Source organism: Perognathus longimembris, chromosome 22 (assembly GCF_023159225.1).
Source record: "Perognathus longimembris pacificus isolate PPM17 chromosome 22, ASM2315922v1, whole genome shotgun sequence".
Taxonomy (NCBI): domain Eukaryota; kingdom Metazoa; phylum Chordata; class Mammalia; order Rodentia; family Heteromyidae; genus Perognathus; species Perognathus longimembris.
Genome location: NC_063182.1, coordinates 30648861 through 30669978, shown reverse-complemented (window position 1 = coordinate 30669978; position 21118 = coordinate 30648861). Strand labels below are relative to the sequence as shown.

At 39.9% G+C, this 21118-nt stretch overlaps 1 protein-coding gene across 1 annotated transcript in view; it reads left to right on the top strand.

Moving 5' to 3' along the window:
- The window catches only part of LOC125339958, a 114517-nt gene that overhangs the window by 40120 nt on the left and 53279 nt on the right, over positions 1 to 21118 (top strand). The window contains exon 7 of the mRNA XM_048331316.1: positions 9838 to 10016. Coding sequence (XP_048187273.1) covers positions 9838 to 10016 — 179 coding nt within the window. The remainder of the gene's footprint in view (positions 1 to 9837; positions 10017 to 21118) is intronic.

The window sequence follows — 21118 nt, the reverse complement described above, 5'->3', positions numbered from 1 at the left end:
AATGTAAAAGAATGAAGGAGAAAGGGCTGGGAATGTGCCTTAGAGGTAGAGTGCTTGCCTAGCATGCATAAAGCCCAGGGTTTGATTCCTCAGCACCACATGAACAGACAAGGCCGGAAGTGGCGCTGTGGCTCAAGTGGCAGAGTGCTAGCCTTGAGCACAAAGAAACCAGGGACAGTGCTCAGGCCCTGAGTCCAAGAGCCAGGACTGGCAAAAGAAAGAAAGAAAAAAAAAAAAACAGTGAAGGGGGGAGGAAAAGTGGAAGAAATGCTGAGCAGTGGATAGAGAGAAAATTTTAAAGCATGAGCCTAAAGTTTTGACAGATTCCCTTATACCCATTCGAATCTTTCCCTTAAAGCAATTTTGACACATTTCTTGCCTCCCTGAGAGCGAGCAGTAATGTATAGCCCTGCTGGCTTGCGTCTCCTGGCAGTATAAACTTTGGAAAGATTAATACTATTTTCTGCTCTGGAAAATGACTTTCTTTGTCACAGTGTCACAAATCCTTATCTCCCCATGGCCCTCCAAATATACAGCTGGTAAACACTGTGCTCCATCATAGGATTATGGGGTAGGGGGTCCTCCTATCCCTGGCGTGCTGAGGGCTGAATGCGTATTGCAGTCCACTGAAATACATTATTGGACAATGACATTTTAAAGAATGGGCCTTTGGGATAGGCCACCTGTGCTAACTATAACTTTCTCAACGGTAAGTTATCACTTGCAATTTCTCATGCTTACTGGTTAGCAACTTGGGAACACTTCTCCAGTGGTGACTAGCATGAGAAAATCACTAACGAACAGTGTTTTCTGGTAAGTTCTCTGAATCAGTTTTGAAAGATCTGACTGGATATCAGGCTGCTCTAGAAGACTTGGACTAGGTACACAAATGAAGACATTGCCAGCAGGCACGTGCAGCTACTGCTTATTAAGTCTTACACAAACATTGATTCCTTTGTGCAGTCTGACTCACAAATTGAGGGAGTACTGAAGGGATTATAGTAATAAGTTGTTTGTGTCTCCTGTGATAACAGAGTTTTACCCATTGCTTTTGGACTTAAGTATTACAACATAATTCTTTTACTTTTTTTTTAGCTAAATAGATTTATAGTGATTTTTTGCTCGTAAAACTTTTATTTTTCCTCAAGAAGCTTAGTGTTCTTTATATTACTGTGCCATTTGCCCTACTATATCAGTTAGTTGAGGGCAGAGGAGGCCTCTAAAAGTTGAATAGAGAGGATTCTGACTTCTGATAAAATGGTGAAATAATATTAGGAGGTAACTAGATTCAGCATTCCTAGCTTGAGCTGCTACAGGGAGCTACTTAGTAGCATGGGTTTTATTAGCTCATCCACTCTTATTTTGTACCTTTAACACCTCCCCAGAGGAGACCATGACCTTCTCTGTACAAATCCTCAGCTCACCACTAAAGATGCCTCAGAAGGAGAAACTGAATTCTACATCTGAGATGCTAAAGGATAGAGACAGACTTTTGGTAAACCAAAACAATGTCACACTTCTATTTGTTGAAAGGGGTTGTAATGACAACCAATAGAAAAAGAATAGTTAATAATATCTCATGTAAGAAATAAGCTAAGGGACTTGCTTTTATCGTTTTCCTCCCATGCATGACCACGAGTGCCAAATTCTTCACCCCAATACTGAAAGCTAGAAAAATGGCAGCATGTCTTGTGGACAATCTGTGCACTGAGTTGGATTAAGGAACCCATCATTCCTTAGGACAGTCTTCTGTGAATCCCTAGGACTGATTGAGTATACCAAAGCTTTTGATTGAGAAACACAAGAGCCTAGGACAAAAGAAACAGACTCCCTGAAATTCAGTCATCAAGTATAAATGTAAACAAGACAAAACTACAGTATCTGGGCCAACATAGCAACTCAAAAGGCCTCCTCCCTGGTGAAATTACTCTCAACAGCACCTCTAGCCTCACCAAGAGGGGCAGCAACTTTGATCTGTATTTCAAACCTTCACCCTTCTCACAGTATATATTTTCTGTCATTAAAAAGCAAATTCCAACGAAATAGAATTTACCTAGTAAAACCAAGACATCCAAGAAACATCACCACCAAGGGAGAAAAGGACATTCTATGGAACAATTCATAATAAGTAAATAACTGAAGGACCTGAGAACAAGCATTTAAAATAAAATCAGCAGATGTCATAAAAGTGGTGAGAATGGACGTTTATAGGATCTTGGCTACGGAACAGGAAAGCCAATAGACAAAGGAACCAATGGTCCACATAAGGGATGAAGAAGATAATTGTTGAAATAAAGAATGCTAGGGAAGCTGAATTAAAAATGAAATATAGTGTGAATATATGTAAATTATCTGAATTATTTACTATAAAATTTGTCTCAGCTAGATATCAGTGGATTACATGTGTAATGTTACATACCTAGGAGGCTAAGATTGGTATAATCGAGGTTGAGATCAGCTTGGGCAGAAAAGTGGTTGAGACAACCCTTACTTTGCAAAAGTTAGGTGTGGTGTCACCTACCTGTTATCCTGTCTATAATAATGGGATACAGCCCTACAACAGGGGTATAGCTTGATAGAAAGTGAGGCTTTCAAAAATAACCAGCACAGAAAAGAGGGCCAGGGATGTGGCTCAGCAGCAGAGTGTCAAGCGTAAGACACTGGGTTCAAATCCTAGTACTGCCAAAACAACACAGGGCGGCAAGAAGACTTCACAGAAAGTATCAAGGAGAGGAAGGAACAAAGAAAATACACTAAACCATTAACTAGTACAGATGATAAATTTAGGAGAACATGATAGTAGTTTAATCAAGTGTGTCTAGAAAACAAAAATCAAATAGAAGGAAAGAAAGCTATTTAAGTGATTTATCTAGAATTAATGAATGAGAAAACTTAAGAAGATATTCACAGATTACCAAATAGGTGGCAGCAAAACACTCAAGTTGACATGTGATAGTGAAATGTAAGATTATCAAAGATAAAGAGAATTATTTTTCTGTTTCAGGAGACAAAAAACAGCCTCTAGCGAAAATAAAATTCAGTAGACAACAGACTTGCTAATAGCTACACCAGATGCTAGAATATAATGAAGTAATATTTTCAGAATCAGTGTAATAACTCAAATGTAGTATACTTCAAAACTGTTACTTAAATATAAATACACAATACAGATCAATTACATTTATACCTTTAGAAAAAAATTACCTTAACATATCAGATAAATCATTGTATCAATAAGAAACTAAATCCAAAATGAGTTTTTGTTAATCATAGGGAATAAAGATGAGGGAAAGAAAGGTACCTTAAAGTTTTTCTGTTGTCTTTATGAGCCTATTTCCAGGTCAAAAATTTAACTCAGAATTTACCAATCTTAAAAAAAGTGTTTTTGTTAAAAAAAAAAAGAGCAGAAAAATAATTTAAAAAAGAAACAAACCAAGCATCAATAGAGGCTAATGTCAGCAAGATTACAGTGTAGGAAGATCTGAATCATCCTCTCCCTTCCCCCAGTATAAAATTTAGCAACAATTCAGGATTAAGTTTCTTTTTGTACGAAGCCCAGCAACTAACAAGAAGACTTCACATTTGGAGAAAATAATAAAGTAGACTGAAGCTAGAATCCCTCCACTCAGCATAGCACCAGGCAACCAAGAGAAAACCCGTATCGACCACCACCTCTCAGAGGAAGGAAGGTGCTGAGATATCCATCCAGCATCTCAACTTTTCTACTGAGGTCTCCAGACGATTAGCAGCGCTGTTCCAGTCTTGCAGTTGTAATGAAGAACAGAGATGGGAGTTTGGGATGGTAAGTGTCATGATTTCCTCACACTCAGCATAACGTAAGAAGATCAAAAGGAAAAAAAAATCCTAGCTCAAAAACGAATCCAATTTCTCCATGGGGCATACGAGTGACTGGAAGCCACTTTCTAGACAGACACCTCCACATCAAAAAGGAAGTCGTTAAATTCTTCCTATTTGTAGGTGAGGTGATCTTATATCTTTTATATAGAAAAACTAAATACCTTCAAATCAATCTTTGTAAAATTACAGCACACAAAAATCAATATGCAAAAGTTAATTTGCCTTTCTACACACTAGCTATCTGAAAATCAGGAGAACAATCCCACTTCTCATAACAACAACAAGAAGAAAATACCTCAGCTTCTATCTTGCTATGGAAGTTCAAAATTTGTATACCAAAGACTAAGAAATATCAATGAAAGAAGTTAAGAATATACAGTGAATCAGGAAATATTACTAAAATATTCATAGTACCCAAAGCAATCTATAGACTCGATGTTATGCCTAATGAAATCCTAGTAACATTTTAACATATATGGAAACATGATTCTAAAATTCATAGGAGACCACAAAAGTCAACAAGTAACCATGTCGGTCTTGGGGAAGAAGAGCAAAGGTGGTAGTACCACTTTTTTGTTTCAAAATACATTACAAAACTACAATAAACAGAATAACATGGCCCTGGTATTAAGTCAGAGAAATAGGCCAGTGGAACACAATAGCCAGATAAATGAGTATACATAGGACCCACTCTTCTATAGACTACCAGCACTCATAATGGAGAGGTGACAGTGCCCTCCAAGATGCTATTGAAAAATGCACTTCCACATACAAAAAAAATGTGGTTGGATCCTTACCTGGCACCATACAAAGCAATCAATGTAACATCACTAACACCATAAGCCAAACCCAGAAAACAAAGGGGGTTGGTTTTAGCAGTAATTTTGGGATATCACACAAATGCACGGTGAACAAAAGCAGAAACAAATAGGTTACAACAAACTAAAGAATTTGTCTCTAAAATATATTCAAAAGGCTTACAATTCAAAAGCATAATACCTAATAACCCTCCTGAAAAATGGGGAAAGGAATAGACAGGTGTCTAAAGAAGAGACAGAAATAGCAAACAGATATATTAAAAGTGCTCAGTGTCACTAATTATCCAGGAAATTTTAAAAAGAAGCACAAAATCACATCAAATCGATCAACATGGCTATTTTCAAACAATAGACAAGTTGACAAGGAAGGAGAGAAATTGGAACTGTGACACACCATTGGAAATGAAAACGTATCCCTGCCATGGAAAAATCTTCAAAAAACGTAAAAGAGAAATGCTATGCAACCTAATCATGTGTGGGTATTCATACACAAGGATTGAAATGGAGATCCCAATCTGCTCTCCGTGCTTCCAAGTTCACCGAAACACTATATCCTATATATCCTATAGGATAAAGGTAGCACCACAAAACAATATGAAAAGGGCAATATTTTATTCCCTTTTTTTTGCAAACCACTGGGATACCTTCTACTTTATAAGACATACAAAGGCAGACTTCATTAAAGACCTTGAATTTAACATTAAAAGTAATGTCAAGAAAAGAAACTGGAAAACAACTTTGTAGGTAGTCATCAAAGAAATGCAAATTATAAACTAGATGATATTTTGGATCCATTGTTTTGGATAGAAATGTCAGATAATAGATAGCTTTAACAAGCATATAATGCTAAGGAAATGAGAATCTTCATATACTCTTATTGGGACGTAGGCATTCCAGAGAACAATGTGACAGTTCTAGTAAAGTACCGATTAATCTTATGTCCCAGCAGTTGCACTTCAGAAGATATAAAGCCAAAAACATCTTAAGGGACTTATACAAGGACATTTGTGGCAGTCATCTATGTGATAGAAAGGAAGTAGAAGCAGTGTGGGTGACCATTACAGGAAAATGGGGAACTAAATCAGAATAGATGCATACCTGCATGTCGTGTGTGTGTGTGTGTGTGTGTGTGTGTGTGTGTGCATGTGCATGTGTGTGTATCTCATCGTGGATAGATTTTAAAACTGTTTTGAGTTGAAATAGAAAGAAGGAGGAGAGAGATAAGAGAGAAAGAGAAAGAGAATTAGATCTAGGCATAATAGCATGTATGTAAAACAAAACACATGAAACAATATAGTCGCATGAGTATATCAAACACGTTTTGTGGGTGTACATAATGGAGGCAGAATGCACAAGGAAAGATAAAGTAAAATAAAACAAAGCAAGGTCCTTGCACTCCAAAGGCAACCAAAATCTGTGTGTTGTGATCCGCTTCTTGTACCAGCATTTCAAAGCTACAAACAAAAACCTCCAAACAGAACCAAGCATACATAACTTTAACTCCATCTCCATTCAAAAATGCATAGGCAGAAACGGTGAAAGCAGAGAACAAAACAGGATTCCGAAGACGCAGTGGGTCTATGAAAAGAATAGGAGTGAGCATGAAACTGATTTAGATTTATAAATGTCAAGTCACTTTTCACAGGATATTGAATCCTAACTCTAACTGTATGTCAGGCTCACCAAGCTATTTTTTTTAAATATGAAATTTATAGTAGTAGCCTGCACATTTGTAATTTCCATCAATGCTCCCTGGTGATTCTTTTACAACCCAGCCCAGTGTCAGCACACAGCCCAGCCAGGTAGAGATATGGTCCAGCCCTCAGAGCAGAAGTCTGATGTGTTAGCGTCCAACCTAAATGCTCCACTATCTCCCCAGACTAACATAAGAAGTCACTCATTATTATAGTATCTAACGTGCATCCCATTACAATGCAATAATAATCACACACAGCTGTACAAAGTATCTTTAGTCTATTGATGGGAAAACCAAAACACATTTTTTTAAGTACTCATTATCAAATGAAGAATGATAAGTAAGCCTTGGGGACATGGCGGTTGTTGGTGAGTTTTCAGAGGTGGTGGTGGTATGGTTTTGTTGTGGAGGGGGGCGTTCTTGAGACGGAATCTTACTATGGAGCTCGAGCTGGCCTGGAATTCAAGATTCTCCCAACTCAAGTTTCCCAAGTGCTGGGATTTAAGACGTAACCACTACGACCCGATGGACCTTTGTTTTAATGAGGACTCCCTCACAGCCTGAGTTTGGTGTTTGTAGGACTGGATATTCAGAAACCGATGGCGAAGATTTAATTCCCAGTGAAGACAGTAAAGGGACATATATGGTTTAGTCAGAGAAGTCTTTTGGCCTGTTAGGATGTCTTTTCCTCACTGAATGCAAGCTTTCCTAAAATCAACCACCCCCAGCCTCCTGAGGCCTTGCTCTCCAGGGCTGGGCAAGCGTGTGCCCTCTGGGATGAACATGTCTTGCACATTTCTCGGTCACATTTGTGAGGGTTGCAGAGTTTGTCTGACAGCAGAAGTGTGACTCTGAGACAGTTTAAGATTAGTGGCATAGGAAGAAAGCAGTGAGCCAAAGCAAGAGTGTGAATTAAAAAAAGAAATGATTTTTCTCTTTCCTGTAGCTGTAAATAGCCTCACCACAACGCCTTCCTTCCAAAACCTCCAGGCCAAAGTATTTGGGAAGAACTGTTTACTGGCTTGCTTTGGTTTTGAAGGATGTTATCACCAAAGAATTAAGTTAAACACGTAGGTCTTCAAACTCCTTCATCTCCTGAAATGCACCTCCGGCAGTGGACGTCCATCGTTCCGCTTGCTACATTTCACCTGTCCACAAAAGCAAGCAACAAGTCCCACAGAGGAAGGCGGTGGTTAAGTATCGCCCTCTCCAGGGTGGGAAGATAAAAGTAAGTTATATGAGGGAGGGCGGTGATCATTTTATTGCTGAGAAGTGTTGGGGTAAAAAACTAAAGCCAAGAGAAACTAAATCATAGTCAAAGAAAGGAAGAAATACCATAGTTAAAGGCAGCAACTGGCCTAAGGAACAGATACTCTTGAAAAATGAGAAAGGCCTAAGGACTTGGAACTCTAATTTCAGTCCAATATCACGTGAGAGCCTTTTGCAAATACAGACTCTCAGGTGACAGAACTGCTGAACAAGAATACACCATTCATCCTATGTAGATGGAGAAGTATTGACCTCAGATCCATTATAATTCTAGATCCCAGTAAGTGCCTAAATGGTAACAAAAATCAAGTTTTAAATGGTTGTACTTGTCAAATTCATCTATCCACCAAACACATAGGAAAACTATAGTGACTACACAAATAGTAGTTTTTTAAGATTTCACCCAAAACTTAAATCTCAAACATGAGCCACTGTGAAAGTGAATTCCAAACTCTGTGGCCCCTGGTAGGACTTTGGAAAGCGGAAGCTACCACCATTGCCCTGACAGCTGCTGAGAACTCCGCAAATCTCAGGCAACAGACTCGGGTCTTCACTCTGACTGTAAAAAAAAAAAAACAACAACTTTTCTCTAATAAAATAGATGCCACCACCAGGCTTCCGCAGCGCCATCTGCATCCCTGTCCTAGAGAACTTCTTTTTCCTGGTGCACCATGTTATATGTATGGCCATGCTACAACACAAGCTTCGCCTGATCTGTATCAGAGAAACCTCCATGCAGTCCGTGTAAGCAAGAGGAAAATGACCCCCGGGGCTGTCCTGCTGCAGCAGTACATAAATAATTTGGCAGATGTGTCAACTATGTATATGAGTCCAGGAGTGCAGTTCTTTGGGGACTGAAGTCCAAAGACAAAGACATTTGTGGGTTCCTGGTCAATCTGGAGGATTTCTTCTAATTTTTCTGGATGTGTTTTGACAGGAGCTTAAGGGCAGTTCAATAAATTAAAATGTATTTACATGGCAATGAAGAATGATCTTGACACACCGAGAGTTATTTAATTACCACGGTGCTTTGCGTGCTGCTAAAGTTAAGACTGTGTCAGCCTTTTCACGGACAAATCTTTATTTTCAGGGCCATGTGGCTTACGCAGGAATGATCCCCTGGGCTGGTGCTTGTCATTTAGAGAAGAGGGCTCTCCTCCCTGACCCCCATTTCCATAGACAGCTCTAAACAGATCGGTAATCTCAATGTCAGACATCATGATGAAGTCAGACTCTGCCAAGTCAGGCCAAATGTCTCCCTTCAGGGAGGTGGCCTTCCTCTCGGAGGAATTGTAAATGAAGTCATACCCCATTTGCAGTCTTCAAAGCGTGTCAGGGTTGCTGTCCATCTGAGTGACATTCAGACACTTGGTTTAAGCCATCCGAAGGTAGGTATGTGATAAAAAAATAAATAAATAAATCTGTACCCATGCTGGCAGCATGAGAACACAAGTGGGAAAGCAGTGACCTCATATTAACAGGAGCAGAGACCAAGTCCTCCAAGATATCGCCCATACCAGACCTAAGGGAAAGGGAGACCACACAGGTCCAGGCAACAAAGACGTCATTCTCACATGGGAAGGATGGGAATCCGGAAGCCCAGTGTTAAACTCACAGCCTAAGTCAGTCAGACAGAAGAAAACAAGTGTCTCAGCGCTTCTGCAAGCTCAGTCTCCTTCTTACCTCAAGAGCTGGAAATTGACTTTGATAGGGGCAGGAGGGACGAAGGATTAAGCAGTGACTTAGATCCTGCCTTGGCCAAAGACGTTAATTATTTTAAACTAAAATGAAGTAGATAAGGCAAGCATTGCTGGTCCTTTGTTTTCGGGAGGAACTCATGGTATGTGTAAGAGTTCAGCTTGATGGCATTGCACCCAGTGAAAATGAACAGACTTGAAGGGTGCATTAGCGGAAACCACGTGTCTGTACTGGCTGAGTGAAAGAACTTTGTGCCACCAACCAGGAAACTGGGAGCCAGTTCAGCTCCTTATACCTTTAGCTCTCCATTTGCCCATTTTCTTCCTAAACTCAAGGGCTAGCCTCACTAAGGACTGTGATTTAATGAGTGCTAGGAGTCTATTTTAACTCATGGTTGAAACGTGTAATGACTTCTTCACTCATTCGGTCTCACCAGTGACTATTACACTTGACGCTGAGTTTTTGAATCACTGAACTAGCTGAACTTCATGCCCGTAGGTCCGGACATCTTGACTCTGGTGGTCGGATCTGACATCAGCCGCTGTCCCAACACACCCTGGCCCGCCTGCCGTGGCTACCTGCATAAGAGGACTCACACTGGCTTCCTCAAGGGCTGGAGGAAGAGGTGGTTTGTGCTGAAACATGATGGCTACCTCCAGTACTACAAGCATAAAAAGGTAAACTGAGGGAAGGGAAGGGGCTGACCTGAATATACATCATAAACCTTGAGAAGCACAGGCCCATGGAGTACTCCGTTTCCCAAATATTGTCTGGTACCATGATGAAGATGCTGGAATTATGCTCTCTCTCTCTCTCTCTCTCTCTCTCTCTCTCACACACACACACACACACACATATAATTTCTCAGGAACTTTTCCTCCTACAGAAGCTCAGGAGATTTTAATTTATGTTCTCTTCTACCACACTCATCAAGTCTGGTCTAAGGTTCCATCTCCTTTCTTTGTATTTTTCAATTCCTCTGTGAAATCTTTCTTTTTAAAATTAATGAATTAAGCATTTATTGTCAAAGTGAAGTAGTTTCATTCATAAGGCAGTGAGTACATTTCTTATCAAACTTGTTACCACCTTCCTCATTTTCTCCCTCTTTCCCCTTCCCTTGTTCCGTCCCCTACCCCCACCAGTTGTACAGTTGGTCTATAGCATATTGTCTTGTAAGTATTGCTGTTGCATTGGTTTGCCTTTCACCCTTTGTCTTTCCATTTTGGTGTTCCCCTTCCCTAGTTCCCATAAACGTACATACAATACCCAGTGTACCAAAATCAGTTACAGTGACATCAAGGGTAAAACCGTGGGGAAGAAAAACAAAACAAAATGGCATAATTTCACATGGTACCTTAAAAATAACAACAATGATAAACCATTGATTTCCATAACTTGGAGTTCATTTCACTTAGCATCATCTTATGCATTCGTAGATACTAGCTATTGAGCTATTGTGTTCTTCTGCTAGGACGGTCCTAGATGTGTACTAATTATTACCAGTAAGGGAAACCATAGAGTCTATGTTTCTTTGGGCCTGGCTCACTTCACTTAATATGACTTTTTTTCCAGGTTTTTCCATTTCCTTATGAATGAAGCAGTGTCATTCTTTCTGATGGAAGCATAGAATTCCATTGTGTATATGTACCACATTTTCTGGATCCATTCATCTACTGAGGGGCATCTGGGTTGGTTCCATATTTTAGCAATGGTAAATTGTGCTGTGATGAACATAGTTGTGCTGGTCACTTTAGTGTGGTCTTGCTTGTAATGGTTTGGGTAGATGCCCCAAAGCGGGGTTGCTGGGTCATAGGGGAGCTCTATGTTTTGCCTTTTGAGGAACCGCCATACTCCTTTCCAGGGTGGTTGAAAAAGATTATACTCCCAGCAACAGTGTAGAAGGGTTCCCTTTTGGCCACATCCCCTCCAGCATCTGTTGTTATTAGTTTTCTTGTTAATGGCCATTCTTACTGGGATGAGGTGCTGTTCTGATTTGTATTTCTTTTATGGCCAGTGATGTTTGAGCACTTCTTCATGTGCCTTTTGACGATTCTCATTTCCTCTTCAGAGAAGTCTCTATGTCTGTAGCCCATTATTAAGGGAAAAGTTGTTTCTTTGAGGATTTGTTTTGGGGGAACTTATTTTTTTTTGAGTTCTAAGTATATTTTAGATAGGCTACCCTTGTCTATTGTATGGCCAGTGAAGATGTTCTACCAATATGAGGACTTTCTTGCAAGCTGTGTCCTTTGCCGTGCAGAAGTTCTAGAGTTTAATGCAATCCCATTTGTCCAACCTTTCTGCGATTTGTTGTTTCTGGGCCTTTCTTGAGAAAGTTTTTACCTGTGCCAAGGAGCCCAAGTGTGTCTCCTATTCCTTTCTGTAATGTTTTCAGGGTATCTGCTTTGATCCTAAAGGTCTTTGATCCATTTGGAATTGACTCCGGTGCAGGGTAAGGATTTAGCTTTAGTTTGTTACGGGTATTAAACCAAATTTGCCAGCATCATTTGTTGAAGAAGTTGTCTTTCTTCCATTCTATTTTTTAGCTCCTTTATTAATGATTAAGTACCCATAGGTCTGCGGGTTCATTTCTGGGTCTTCAGTTCTGTTCCTTTGGTCCTCAGGCCTGTTCTAGTGCCAATACCAAGCTGTACTTGGTACTATAGCTTTGTAGTAGAGTTTGAAGTTTGGCATTAAAATTCCTCCAGCACTGTTTTTCCTGCTTAGGATTGCTTTTATTTTTTTAATTTGGGGTCTTTAATTTTTCCATATGAATGCTTGGATTGCTTCCTTTATTTCATTAAAGAATAGTGTTGGAATACTGATGGGTAGTGCATTGAATTTGTAGATAGCCTTTGGCAGTATTGTCATTTTCATGCTATTAATCCTTCCAATCCAGGAGCATGGGAAGTTGTTGTTTTTTGTTTTTTGTTTTCCATTTCCTTAGCTCTGCTTTAATTTCCTTTTCAGGTTGTTAAGGTTTTCATCATAGAGGTCTTTGACTTCTTTGGTTAAGGCTATTCCTAAGTATTTTTTTGAGACTGTTGCAAAAGGAGTTGCTTTCCTGATTTCAGCCTTGCTGTTTGCATTGTTGGCATACAGAAAAGCTGTTAATTTTCGAGGATTTATTTTATATGCTGTTATTTTATACGCTGTTAAAATTTGCCAAAATTTTGGATCCGCTCAAGTAACTAGGAGTAGAGTCTATGGGGTTCTTTAGATACAGGATCGTGTCACCTGTGTGAGTGTGGCCATTGCTCCTCCATCCCCCTCTGTGAAATCTTTCTTATCAAAGCCAAGAAAGGAAGAACCAAAGTAAATCCCTGGTGCCTGAGAGAAATCAAGATGGCCCTAAGGCCAAGTGCAGTTCAGCACGACTGTCTGGTTTTCTTAGGCACAGTATCAAAACAACAACATAGAATACTTGGTTGCATGTCCCAGTGTTTTTTTTGGGAATTGTGATCTAGCAATAAGTGAAGGTTGCAATCTCCTAGCAGTCCTATGAGATAGCATCAGAATCCGCAGTCAGTACTCTGCCCCGACTGGCTCCACAGGCCTGTACTATAGGGGCAAACTCTCCAGGTGATGTGCAGTTAGCATCTCATAAACTCACGTGTCCTTACCCATGTGCATTCCAGTATTGTTTTGTTCATCACATGCAAACATGACTGACACAGAAACTTCCCTCAGAAATCTCAATGCCCAACCTCTCTTAAAAATTCCGTAGCCACAGTTGGCAAGAGCGGAGCCGACTCACTCTCCCAAGGAACATGTATATCTGCCATCTAGCCAGTGACACGCTGCGTCCCACTGACTTCCGCTCTAGTGGCTGCACTGTGAGCGCATTTGTGACCTCTTTTCATGGTTCAAAGCACGAGCTTTCAGTCATTGACCTCATTCATGACACATCTTATTTTCCAGCCTCCATTTTACATTTCTCTAGTTTCTTAAATTTAACCTTAATACATATGTATGTCTGCAGGCATATAAATAACCTTAATCTCTTTCTGGAACCAGTCAATAAAGAAATCAATACTTGTTTGAAAAAAAAAGAGGAATGATTTTGCATACTGAATTATTGTGAAGAATTTCTGTTCCTAGATTATAGAACACTTATTTGTGACACAGACTGTAAAATGCTCTGTCTTTTATAGCAGTGAAGCTAAAGAGCTACTTGGAAAAACTTTGTCTCCCCCCAGTGCAGGAAAACAGGATTGTCTCCAAACAGAATAAGAAGTCATAGTTTGTCCATGACTTCTCTTTCTGGGGATTTAAGTGAAGTAGACCTGAATTTATACACTAGATTTATTTCAAAGGCGCCAGAGGAGTTTCACAGAGCCCCGGGACCTGCAAACCATCTTCAGTGCTTTTCCTCCTGAATCTCCAACAGTGTGGTCCTGTTCTTTTCTAAGCTTTCAGGATAATTCTGATTTGTAACCTAATGAATTCCCAGCTAGTCAAGAGACAAACATAAAAAACAACTAAGGGAGGCTAGCTGTTTCTTGAGATTGGTATCCTGAAATTATGTCCTGCCTGCCTGCCTTTCACTGGAAATTTTTTTTATTTCTGTAGAACAGTGATAATAGTACATGGTAGCTTTCTTGTCTTTTGGTAAACATAAATAACAACTTTAAGTAAAGCACTTCTTGTTTTGAGATTCCTGGTCCTTGGAATCTAGAATGGTCTTTGGAACCAGTATTTTAGGTGTGGGTTTGCCTGGAAGGTGGCATTCAGAGGAATGGAGCTGACTGCAGATACTGTGTTTGGCTCACGTAGTGTTTTCATAAGTTTTAATTCAATGCATGCAGGTAAAGTATGCACGGCAAAACTTTCCATAATCTCCACCAGTCCTCATTTCCTTACACTGAGTCTGGTCATTTGAATTACCCACCAGGCCTGTTAAATGAAATTTATGTGAAAAACTAGAATTACAGTAGTAATTCTAGTTAGGTTTAAAATATTTTGAGCTGCCTTTAGAAAAGAAATGTAGATCTTATGATTTGAGCACAGCTTAGAAAAACAATATTCTAAGTAATTGCAGTTGTGACCAGGATTGTTATTATAAGGGTTCAATACGGAGATGGTAGAATACTTTAAAAAAAAAAACAACAGCGTTATTTTGTTTTCAAAGAGCCAAAATCAGATCAGTGTAATGCTACAAATTCCAGAATATATTATGTCCGATCTTTAGAGTAGAGAGCAATAAAAGAAGAGTTAATGAGGCACAAGAAGAACATAGCAGAATAAATTAGTAGAAAATGAACCCAGACACAGTAGTCATTCATGCAATAAATACTTATTGAATATAATTTTATAAGCCAGGCACTCAGTAAATGCTGGAATGGCAACGAAACAGACATGATGCCTGCCCTGTTGCTGCTTCCAATCCCAGGAAGGACAGAAATGTGTAAATAAATTCGCACAAAAAGTCACAATTGTGATTCTAAAGATGGAGGATGACAGCAGTCTGGTTGAGCTGAAAGACGGGCTCACACCTTGCTCTCTCGACAGTTTGATAGAAACAGATGTTCAAGTGTTAAAAAGGAGTGAGTATGTGAATAGAAAACTGTCTATGATATCAGCACAGTATATGGAAGAAAGGAGAAAGTGGGAAGCAGAACCCCCTCTCCAAGGCCAGGAATTCAGTTTGCATTGACGAGATTAATTTCATCCAGTGCATGGAACAGTTTACTGCTTTGCCAAGTGGAGTGATTCCGGGATCATTGGTCAAACAGGAAGCAGCATTTTGGGGTTACTAGAGAGGCAGGAAAATGTCAGCTGTTTGCTGAAACCTAGTTCTGGAGCTGGAATGAAGACAGTGAAGTGGAAGGAGGCCTTAACTATGAAACCTTCCTCTCTCAAAGGGCCTGACCACAGATGTGAGGTGGAGAAGACTGTAAGGCAGAGGGGAAGAGAAGAGAGCATCCAGGGCTTGGGATGAATGGGAGGACCTAGAACTTAAGATGCCCATGTGGAAAGGGTCACAGGAAGGAAGGTGCTTGGCAGGCCGTGCTTTTGTAGGACTGCAAAGGCTCACGGGAACAGCATGTTCTGGGTACATTCTTAGGTCAGAGCACCCCTGATGTTCACACACACACACACACACACACACACACACACACACACACCTCCACCAGCCCTTCCAGTAGCACTTTGGAAGTGCAGGAACCTTTCTGGCCACTGCAGTGTTCCTCCAGCGCCCTCTACTGAGGTCGGGCTGGAATGCAGTCTATTTCTACAAAGCATCTGCTTAGGAACTGAGGTCACTGAGCGCCAATGGGTTGCTAACTGCAACAAGAATGAACTGAGAGGTCTGGGTAACTTAAGACAAGCAGGAATGTATCGTGAGTTCCTTTTCAAGGAACTACTATTTTAACTTTAACAAAGACTAGAGGATTGACGTTAGCCAGAGAGGATGTTGTAATGAGCATTATCTAGGCATAAGAACCATGGATAAAACCTCTACGCTGGAAACAAGGAGGGTCGCACCTGAGGAAATTATAAATATCCACTATGGCTAAAGTCAGAGGGAAAGAGGGAAAGCAGAGAAGGAAGGAGTTTAGGCCTAGAAGGTAAACGGGAGGACAGTCATTCAGGACCTGACACAATAAGGGACTTGGGGCGGTTCTCCTTACTACAGTACAAAAGCTAGGCTTTCAAATATCTAGGCAAGAGAATTTCCCAAAATTCATGCTAACTGTTATCCTAAATTGAGTGAGAGGGTGATGAGAGGAGAATGGGAAGCCTACAGGGAATGCCAGGCCCATCGTCTGCAATGACACGGGCATCGTCCAATAGAGATTAGTGTAGAAACCAGTGAACTCACCTCCACGTTTGTCTATAGCACACCAGCATCAATAGATCTTGTGGTAGATAGAATTTAATAGAATATGGTAGCTCTTAGGGTTGCTATAGCCAAATACCATAAACTGTATTGTAAGCAATGGATACGTGTTTCCCCACAGTTCTGAAGAGAGAGAAGTCCAAGAGCAAAAAAAGCAGCAGATTTACTGTATGGTAAGGGGGGCATTTTCTGGTCCACAAACAGCCAGACTTTCACTGAGTTGTCACAGGGAGGAAGCAACGAGACAGTCCTGAAAGTCTCGTTTGTGGAGATCCTACACCTATGTCATGAAAGCTTCGCCTTCCTGAGCCTCATCTCCAAAAATCATCCCCCAGCTGTCTTCACAGGAGGTATTAGATTTCAACATTGACTACTGGGAAGCATAAACATGCAGTCCACAGCAGAGAGGAAGGGTTGTAATGAGGACTCTGGACTTCCTGGCCAAGCTGATTGCTTGCGTAAGTCACCATTCACAGAAATAGAAACCAATTAGAATGAGGAGAAGCAGTGAAGTCAGATACTAGGAGATTGTGATTGGTAATGTGATTGGTGTTTCTCGGTAAGCATCTGGAGATTTATTCAAGGTTAGAGCTAAGGAGAAAAGTTGAAAACTGATTTAAATATGTATAATTGTTTCGTGTGTGTGTGTGTGTGTGTGTGTGTGTGTGTCTGTATTGTTCTCCCTTCTTTCCTTCTTTCTTCCTTCCTGTCTCTCCTTTCCTTTCCTTCTTTTTTCCTTTCTTCTTTTTTTTCTTTCTTTCTCAGCCCTAGGAAATGGAACCCACAGCCTTTTGCATGCTAATGAAGTGCTCTACTTCTAAGCTACGTTCCCAATCTATGCACATTTTTCAGCATGACATACAGTAAGGACATAAAGTCTTTAATGCTACAGAAATTGATTTAAAAATTACCAAAGGGTAGAATAAAAAGGAAGATGAAAACAGAGCCTTTAACCAAAGTTCTGAGGGTTTAGAGGAGGAGCTAAGACATATGAGTAAGTAGGTTGACCAGAGAAGTACCAGCAGAAACTAGGAACATGTGTCAATAAAGACAAAACAAAAGTAAACTATTTTAGATAGGAGGGTTGAGGTGTGGGCGTGGCTGAGGTAGTAGAGCACCTTCTAGTACCATCAGTTTAAAAGTTTCATAGAAGAGCATGGTTAATGTCCCAGTGCTTCTGAGAGTCTATACTGCAACGAGTATGACAAAGAATCCTTTCAGTTTTGCATCTTGGAAGTCACTGGTGATTTGGGCAAAGGCAAATCCAGGTACATAGAACATGTTTAGAAAGAAAGAACACATCAATGTGAGTTGACAGTTGAGAACAGTATCCAGTCTTTTGGAGAAACTTGATATGGTTTTTAAAGAAACCAGAAAAAAGAACCCTGAGAAATATATAGTCCATTTGTAATTAATGTAACTACTGGTACCATCAAGTCTAAAATAATTAATTTTGCTTTTAATTTATCCCTTCTGATTTATTTTTCTATCCCTTACTTTCCTGTCTTCCAATATATAAAATTGAGCCATTATATCATTTAATGGCTATCTAAAAGATTACCATGTGCATTTAGATTCGAGTTTAGTATAAAATAGTACCTATACTATGTTAATGACATTGTGGCACCTAAACTATGTCCTATGTGTTAAGCTGGTGGATTTGAATTCTATATAGATTATGAAGATCTGAGATAGCATTAGTGTTCTTTTACACTTTTGAAATCCATTGGCATTTATATAGATATTTGTTCCAGTCTACTAATATTTTTATCTTTCTACATCTTCAAACATTTAATGTTGGGCAACTTTTCTCCTACCAGAACACTATTATTGAGCAACTCGGTGGTGTAATCTTCCAGTGAGCATGAACACAAATCTTTATCTCTCCTGATACTTTAGAAAGTTTATTAGCTAGAGCTTTCTAGACTTGTTTGTTGCTTTTTCAGAATTTTAAATGTGTCTTTCCATTTTCTTTTACTTGTCATTGTTGAAGTAAAATCTTCAGCTAATGTCTCAACAGAAACAATGAAAATCAGAACACCCTCCCTGTTGTTCAGGCATTACGTATCTTGTAACATACCTCCCAGTGCATAGCTTAATAGCAAATTTCTTCCACAAAGTTGCTGATTTCAATACTGACTTTTTTTATTTCTAGATTCCATTTAGTTCTTGTGAACAGTATCCTATTGATGTTGAAACTGTCCATTTCTTTGAGCATCTTAATCATAGTCATGTTAAAGTCCACCGGAAATGATTCCTTTATCTGTATCTCCTATAGATTCAGATAATCTGCAACTTCTGCAATTTTTGCTCATGTTAGATAAAGTGCCATGATTCAAGGCCATTTCAGTTTTATCAGTGCTAATGACGTCAAACTTCAGCCCCTGAGAAGTACTGTGCTCCACTTACCCTCCTGTAGGGTTCTAACCAGAACCATTTTGTTGTTTTGTTTTGCTGTTTCTAATTGTAAAGGTAATGTACAGTGGGGTTACAGTTACATAAGTCAGGTAATGAGTACATTGCTTTTGGAACAGTGTCACTCCATCCTTCATTTTGTCTGAATTTTTCCCTCAAAATCCCCTCCTCCCAAGTTGTACAGTCCATTTCTTTGGTGGAATCTCAACCGCCTAAGTCCCTTTAAGGCTCAGCTCATTTCTTGGCCTCTTGCAGATGGAACAGCCCGTCTTTTATTTGCTTCTGAATTTTAGACTCAATAGTCTTCATTGTCTTTCTAGCTTGGTGAAATAATTCAGCAAGTATTTACATACTTTCCTTTTTTTTTTCTAGCCAGTAGAGTTGATGCTTATTAGCAAGGCTTCTGTTCTCAGAAGGAGAATTCCAAAAGCATCTGAGAAGGAAGCAGTGTGAAGGAACATTTGTTGTTTTTTTCCATAGATTTTTAAGATGTGAGGTGGAGTCAGGCACCAGAGGCCCCCACCCACAATCCTAGGTATTCCAGAGGCTGAGATCTCAGGATCCAGGTTCAAAGCCAGCCCAGGCAGGAAAGTCCCTGAGACTCTTATCTCCAATTAACCACCAGAAAACCAGAAGTGGGGCTATGGCTCCCTAGGCTTGAGCTGAAGAGCTCAGGGACAGCACCCAGGCCCAGAGTTCAAGCCAACTGACTGACAAGCAGGCAGGCAGGCAGGCAGGCAAGAAAAAGATGTGAGGTGGAAGTTCCAGTGTGAGTGGTTAGGAAAGACAGAATCAAGCAAAGATGAAAGCTTAAGGAAGAGGAATCGCTCACGGATATGTCTTCATCTGCCATCAGTTTGGTTTTATTTAGCCAGTCAGTGGCAGCAACAGATTGAACTTTGGGAAAGTACAACCAGGTTAAAAACAAAACAGAGGCACTCCATGTAGATTGTAACAAACCAGTTTTTCTTCTCTTCTGTGAACCTCTGACTACAGCAACTCCACTGTGGGCGAGGGCGTAGGAGTAAGAGGCACTTTACGCACTGGGCTGTCCGGATCAGAGAAAAGGGCACTGTTGTGCTCAGAAGACTTGCTTCTATTTCAAAAGTTGTTTTGGTTTTTTTTCATGTTTACTCTGCCGGGAAGCAGGAGTTCAATGAATGTCATGGTGCACAGCAAAAGAGAAGACTTGACTTGGAACACAGAGTAAAATTTGAAACCTGAGATGGTATTATTTATTTCAGTACTGCATCTTAAATCTCTTTTATAACAATGGCCTGTTCATCTTATTACCTGCTCTCTTAGAAAAGTGAGGAATCTTCCCTTTGAAATTGCAAAGAAGCTAATAATTCACTTACAGTTTTAGGTATGGAGATCAAACTGAGGGCCTTGAAACTTCTAGACAAGTGCTTGGCCATGGAGCCTCATTCCGAGCCTACAGGGCACTTTTACAGCTATAAACTTCTAAAACTAATTAGAGGCAGAATGGAGAAATGAGATAGAGTGTGGACTCTAAAGGTCAGTATAGCTCTACTGTCCAAATCTTACAATAAAGATTTATGCTACATCTTTACTTAAATAAGAGCTACTGGAAAGTGGATATAATTCTTAAGACATGTAGTGAAATTGATCCTAGAGGTGGAAGAAAAACAGTTCCAAAGAATGGGCTTGAATTGAAAGTAGAAGGAAACAATATAGTAGATTTCTGAGCGTATCTCTGTTTGTTGCCCTACTGGTGCCTATTAGATATGAAAATGATGTTATAAAGACAATGATGGAACTCTGGGGAGAGCAAAGTCTAAGCAGAAATTCAGGTGCATCTGTCATTTCAATATACAGATGATATTTTAGGCAACAAGGTCACCCAGGAAGAACATAAATTACAAAAGAACAGAGCTGAGGATCAAGTTCTTGAGTAGAAGACAGAAGCCGTAAGAAGTCTGGCTCAGAGATGGGGGTTCAGCAGGAGATGGTGGGCAGGAACAGCTCATGGTGCAAGAAGTAAATCAAGGAAATGTTGTGTTTGTTCCCAGAGCCCAGAGATAATTGTGTTTCAGAAGGCAACCATGATCCATAGAGTGAAGTTTTGAGGTGAAGTGAATGTCCACTAAACAAAAGTCTATTAGTATGAAAGTTGGCTTATCTTTCTGTGACTAGGCTATTTCAGGATTTATTTATATTTTTATTTCCCCTTTTTCTCAATCTAAAACCATAGTAGTTCTTAAATTCCAGGGGTTGGCATTCCCAGGAAAATTACCTTGAACTCACAGTTCTTGTAACTTTCCATCTCTCTTCTCCCCTTCTAGTGCAAAAATTTCAAAAGATCCACCCAACAGTAACTTTCTTCACTTTCCTAGGCACTGCAATCATGTATCTACTTGAGTATAGCGAGTGATAGTTGGTGCTAGAAATATGCCCAGATTATTCAAGAAAAGTATGTAGAATGAAAAAAGAAGCAATGCACACCAATATTTAACACAAAACTATGTCAATCTGATACAAGTTTTATTCTGATTATATTAG